The sequence below is a fragment of the Polypterus senegalus genome, chromosome 15, assembly GCF_016835505.1.
Source record: "Polypterus senegalus isolate Bchr_013 chromosome 15, ASM1683550v1, whole genome shotgun sequence".
NCBI classification, from domain to species: domain Eukaryota; kingdom Metazoa; phylum Chordata; class Cladistia; order Polypteriformes; family Polypteridae; genus Polypterus; species Polypterus senegalus.
The window spans coordinates 62,708,352-62,714,351 of NC_053168.1; the positions used below are offsets into that span (position 1 = coordinate 62,708,352).

Sequence of the window (6,000 nt, forward strand, 5' to 3'; positions counted from 1 at the left end):
TATTCAGTTTTTTAAAAGAGATTGATTAATCAATATGCTAAAATCTTTCTGAACATTTTGTATTGAACTAGATGACGACAGAATTTTATAATAGTATTTTCCCAGTTAAAATTAAAATATTCTGTTAATCCTAAAATAGACTTTCTGGTATCAGACTGCAGACAGAGGTCAGAGCAAATACAAAGACCCTCGAATACAATATCTTTGTAAATAACGCATATTTCTTATGATATGATCTGACTGAAAACTGATCAAAATGTAATTCTTTGATGACTGCATTCAGTAAATAAGGGCAGCTTTTTTTCCACCTATTTGACTAGAAAACCTTCCTGAATGATAAGTCAATGGACTGAGTAACACCTAGGGATCAAGTCCTGTTTTCAGCTTCTTCAAGGCACAAGGACAGGGGCACCAGGTGATTTGCTGTCCTTAAAGGGTTCTTACTTATGTGTATGGAAATAAGAAAAAACCTACGAACAGGACCATCTCTTTTACTCCTAAACTTCGCAAAATATTCCTGATGTTTTCTCTGACATATTCCCCTTACTATCACAACCCTAAATGTGTCCACATCCTTGCTGGTAGCTGCCTACAGCTGCCTCCATCTTCGTTCCCTTCTGCTCTGGCTTCTTAAGTTCACAGGCTAACATTTGAAGCAGCAGTCTGCTGCTCAGCTAAACTCACTCTTGCAATTTATTAGCTACAAATTTCCAAACTTTTAGTATGTGCCATTAAAAAATACCAGTTGTAGTATTCTAAAATATATAATATTGGAACAAACTGCTGAATGACAGTTAATGCTGCCCTTCATAGTAAAGTTAATGATAAGTATAAGTATATATATATTTTATACAGATACTACATACAGTAGGAGTTCTAGAGAGAAAGCACCAATAAGTTGCATAAATATGTATAAATTGTAGGGTTTTGGTGGCTTCAAAGAGAGATATCTATCTCGGCAACCAAATATGTGTACTGTATGTCACATATGAAAAGTAATTTGGGTGTTATATGTATACTAGTAACATTCGGATCCCTGGTCCTCAAAGCAAGGTGGTGTTTGCACCTCTCATCAAACACAGCATCCCTGGTCCCTCTACTATGGTTACTGCAATGTCCATCATTGTCATCTGATGTTGCCACAGCTCTTTTCCTGTCAAACCGGCCATGTGCTCAATGGATCCAAAGCTCAATAATGTGGTGAAGAAAGCCCACAAATCCAGTTCTTTGGTTGTGTGTGACATTCTGTAGCGCTTGGAGTGTATGACTAGTGCTTGTGATGAAAGCAATCAGTCGGCCTGTGCAATGAGCTTCTCCATGATCTTCACTGTCTCCAGAGTTGGCCACGGCCCTTTTCCTTTCAGGCACAACACACGTCCATGTCACTGCTGAGAGGCACCCAACTGGGTTGCTGCTTGTTGTGAGAAGGACCCTAAGCTAAATTTTGTAGCTGAGTCAAGTTTCAAGTATTATGGAATAAGCTCTCGATGGAGACCAAGACTAAGGTTCTGGGATCAGGGGTTGTGTTATTTTTATATATATATATATAGCTTGAAAACTTGAGAATTATCTTGACACAGGAAGGAAGCCATCAATCAAAGATGCTACACTTTTTTCAGTTTTCTACCAAAAGTTGAACTGAAGTAAAATAATATAATTTAATTGGCTGTTATGATTTTGTCCTGTTGATGCACACTCCATTATTGTATATCAAATACTTCTAATGTTCTTTCCACATTAAGGACAATGTAAGAATTGGGCAAATTAATGTTTTACGAATCTGGTCCTAAATGTCTTGCTGTAGTGCCCCTTAAGACTGGGCTGCTGAACTATAAACCATGCAATTCTCATCCATATCATTTGAGCATACAATATAAGGTACCGGTTTGAAATAAACATTTTAGTTGCACCAACCTGCTAGAAAAAAATGGCTTGGGATACTTAAGTTTTGGTTTATTTATTTATTTATTTAAAGATAAACCATCGCTATGCATTTTTCCTTTTGATTATCAATTTACAAATTTGTTTTCTTTTTAAAAGGCACTAACACATGTTTTTTCTCTGTGTACAGCAAAAAGCCAAAGAAACCACAGAGAAGACAAAACAATAGGCTTAAACCATTGACCTTGGCCTATGATGGAGATGCTGACATGTAGGAATCTTCTGAAAAAATCCCTTTGGAATGGAAATCCAGTCTGTACACAATACTGCTGTATAAAGAAATGGCCTGTTTTCACTGGGGTTGAAAAATTGTGTTGAATTTACAGAAAATATTTGGGAAGAATGAAAATACATTCAAAACAAGAACATGGAATGTCAAGTCATGGAAGCAAATGCTCCAAAGAACATTTCCACAAATGCACATTTTGACTAATCCAAGGTCAATTCTAGACTATTCTAATTAACAGTAAAGATGAACATTAATGATTCCATTTTGCGACACAAGAGCCTTTGCAAATTTTACAGACCGAATGGAAATCTGCCTTTGCTTTAAAACTGTTTCTTTTCTCGCTATTCTGTTTTCTTCTTAAAGGAACTGCAACAGGGCAAAAGACATACTGCAACTGGGCAGTATTCGGAAAGCACAAAGAATACCTCCGTACCTTTAAAACATTGCCAACTTTAAACCTACGGAGAATCTCCTTTGTGCAAAAAGATTTCAGGACCCCTTAGGAAAGAAAAGTTGCCAAAATTTACTATATACTGTAGAAGAAAAAATCCACCTTGGAGGACTGAACTTGTTACTCTGCAGTTTCCATACATTTTCACATCTGTTACCTTAAAAGAAAGGAAGGCGACTCTTAAAACAAGATGTTTTACTTCCAGGCTTTGGAATATGTTTATCATCTTTATTTATACTGCACCATGCATTTTGACTGTCTTAACCCTGCCGGACTCCTGCCTGCATCCTTTTATTACATTTCAGGCACATTTTTGCACTATATTAGTGCAGCATGATATGCACTTATATCTAGTATTGCCATAGAAAACTGCCTCTTTCAATGCAGGATGATGTAGCGTCTTGTGCTAGAAAATGTAAAATAGACTTTACCCAGAAGAAACAAGCCAATATTTATCTATGATTCAACAAGTAGCGATCAGATCTTTTAGGTGACTGGATACAGATCAGTGGATATATGTATATACTGTAATTTCTCTTGTCACAACAGCAATTTTGTAAATCAATAACCTTTGTGGACTGTACAGTTGCAGTATTATAATTGTCTAGATTTTGCCCAATTGAATTTATAGCTATTTCATGATTTCTTACACTGTCATAATGAAAACTGTTTACAGTTTGTTGCTTTATATTTCTTTTCTATGCCATTGAAGGTTTGAATGATCTAATGGTCCTTAATGTGACAGACTCGTTATTCTGCAGACTTATCATGCTAAAGTAATACAACATAAAAGAAATAAATACTGTGTAATTACAACAGCAAAAAGTAATAATATTTACTGTTCTTAGTTTATATTCATTTAGGCTTCTGCCTTATGTAGCATTTTATCCTTTCCATAGATGAAAGAAAATAATTTAACCAAATGCCTTGTTAAAGCTTCTGAAATGCTGAATTCAAAATGACTACACATTTTAAATTTATTTTTAATAAGAGTGAATCATACATACATTTTTAGCCTTTTTCTCTATATAAACATGATCAAAAATATTTTCCAGTTTACCAACAAAATTGCTAAGATAAATTTAGAGTGTGGTTCAAATGTGAGCGGTATACAAGGTACAATTTCGATTAATGTCACATCTGTGGAAGAAAACTATAACCTTTTATTAAGTTGAGATAAACATAAGCTATGATGTGTCCAATGCAAATAATCAAAAATTCTGGAAATCAATTGAAAGAAAGTAATATTATTCTGCACAGAAAAAAGACTATCAACCTGCAATCTCCCCATCAAATCGAACCTTTCTTTTTACAGTATGTTGACAGTTTGAAAGCAGATTCATATTAGAGAAATGAAAGATTTACATTGAGGCACAATAATCAAAAGGTATATGCTCTTCCATTTCAAGTTAACAACATTTTATAAAAGTTGGCACATTTTTTTTTTTAGAAGAGCTGCAAAAATCTAACAAAATATTACCAGGCCTTGAGCTAGGTGTAACTGTTGTTGTAAGAATCTACAAAATTGTTATAACATAGCATAACAAAATATTCTGAAATCCAGCAACGCAAAATGAGGATCATATGGGGTGGATCGAAAAGAAATAGCCCTGGACAGGGCACATACACACAAATACTCACATGCACTCTCACACAAAGTCAAATTGCAATCGTCAATTAACATAACATGCATCTTTGAGGATATGGAAGGAAACCTAGAGTACCTGGAGAAAATCCGTACGAAAAGCCGAAAACAATACAGCATAGGATTCAAACTAGAACAGTGGATCTGTGAGCCTTAAGAGGTCACCTCTGTGCCCACACATACTATGTACTACTTATTTATCTTGATTTATGCGGGGAGAAAAAAAACTTATATGTAAGTAAGTATTAGGTTAGGTGCAAAAGTAGAAGAACCAAACTTCCATTTTCAGGCCACCTGACCTATAGCACTAGTTCTCAGAGTCTACCCTCCAGAACATGTGTTTTCTGATTAGAATTCTTTCACGTTTCCTAACCTTGACTTTAATTTGATTCATGGTTTAATTAACCAGGTGATGGCTCCTATATTTCTGCAGATTTAAACATATATCAATATATTATAATTACAGTAAGTGTGTACTATTGTCATTTTTATTGATTTGCTTTTTCATTTTAATGCACTTTGTTGTACATGTTATTCTCTTAAGTTATTTTAATTATTTAAAATATGTTCATTTTAAGACTAACAACTTTTTGGTGTGGTGTTCAGACCAGGCTTCGCTTTCCATAGTAACAGTCACTGGGATGTTCTTCTTCTGGATCATCCTGATGGTCTACGTCCTGTGGGTTGTGACCAGCACACCTACCTCCTCAAAAAGAGCACATTATTTGGTTCCACTCATGTTTTGGGTTCCTTCTAGACTGATAAGCTACTGTCAACATTATAAATTTAGATATACCGTAGATGCAAATTGCTGTATTTCCTGAAGGATTCTGTGCCAACAAAGGCTGCTTTAGGATGAATATATATGTATATACTGAAAATAACAAGACAGCAAACTCTTAACTGAAGAATTAAGCAGAGGAAATTGATAGTTTGTATGAAACATAAATCTTTGTTCAATTCTTAAAAGTGTGTTAAGTTTATATAATGGGTCAAATGAGTATCCAACCAATCCAGAAGCAAAGAAATAACATATTTAATTAAGATAGGAGTTCAGGTACATGCAGCAACTGACCTTATAAAATAACTGATTGGAACAAGGAACAACTTCAACATTCTGAAAATAGTCAAGTGTTCTTTTGCAGTTTGGAAATAGTCTTAATTAGGTCAACAGTACAGTAAATTCCCATTTCTGATGCTACTCTTTCAACTCCGTTTAATAAGCTGCAATATTTCTGAAGGTAATCAAGATTGACCATTTTGTTACAGTAGGTAAGGTGGCAGCTGTACAAAGAATGTTTACTTTTTTATTTGTAAATAACCTGTGTATTGTATTTTTATTTTATAAATTATGTATATTTCTTTTGTAATGCACAAAATGTTTAGTATAAACCTCAGAAAGTGTGTGTATACTGTTGCTCAGCTTTGGTCAGTTCATACAGATGACATGAAAAGACGAACGATCCAGGTTTAATGTTATTTGTATGTAACTGATAAAGTGCTGATAATAAACTAAGAAAATATCATACATCTTGAATCTTAATGTTTTTATTAATGTCTGTGGGTTGATGACTTCCATCATTATTAAAGTATACCATCGGTCACCAAAATTTTTGAAGTGTCGACATACAATGTGAAACTCTCATTTGATTTCTTTTGTGTGTGTTGGTGTGTGTTTGAGACCAGTTGATCTATACGATAAAAAGGCAAAAATGAGAATTAAATGTTGTTATG

At 34.4% G+C, this 6,000-nt stretch overlaps 1 protein-coding gene across 1 annotated transcript in view; it reads left to right on the plus strand.

Annotated features, from left to right (window-relative positions):
* The window catches only part of thsd7aa (thrombospondin, type I, domain containing 7Aa), a 455,572-nt gene extending 449,778 nt beyond the window's left edge, over positions 1 to 5,794 (plus strand). The window contains exon 28 of the mRNA XM_039736556.1: positions 2,072 to 5,794. Coding sequence (XP_039592490.1) covers positions 2,072 to 2,156 — 85 coding nt within the window. The 3' untranslated portion in view covers positions 2,157 to 5,794. The remainder of the gene's footprint in view (positions 1 to 2,071) is intronic.
* The last annotated feature ends 206 nt before the right edge of the window (positions 5,795 to 6,000 follow it).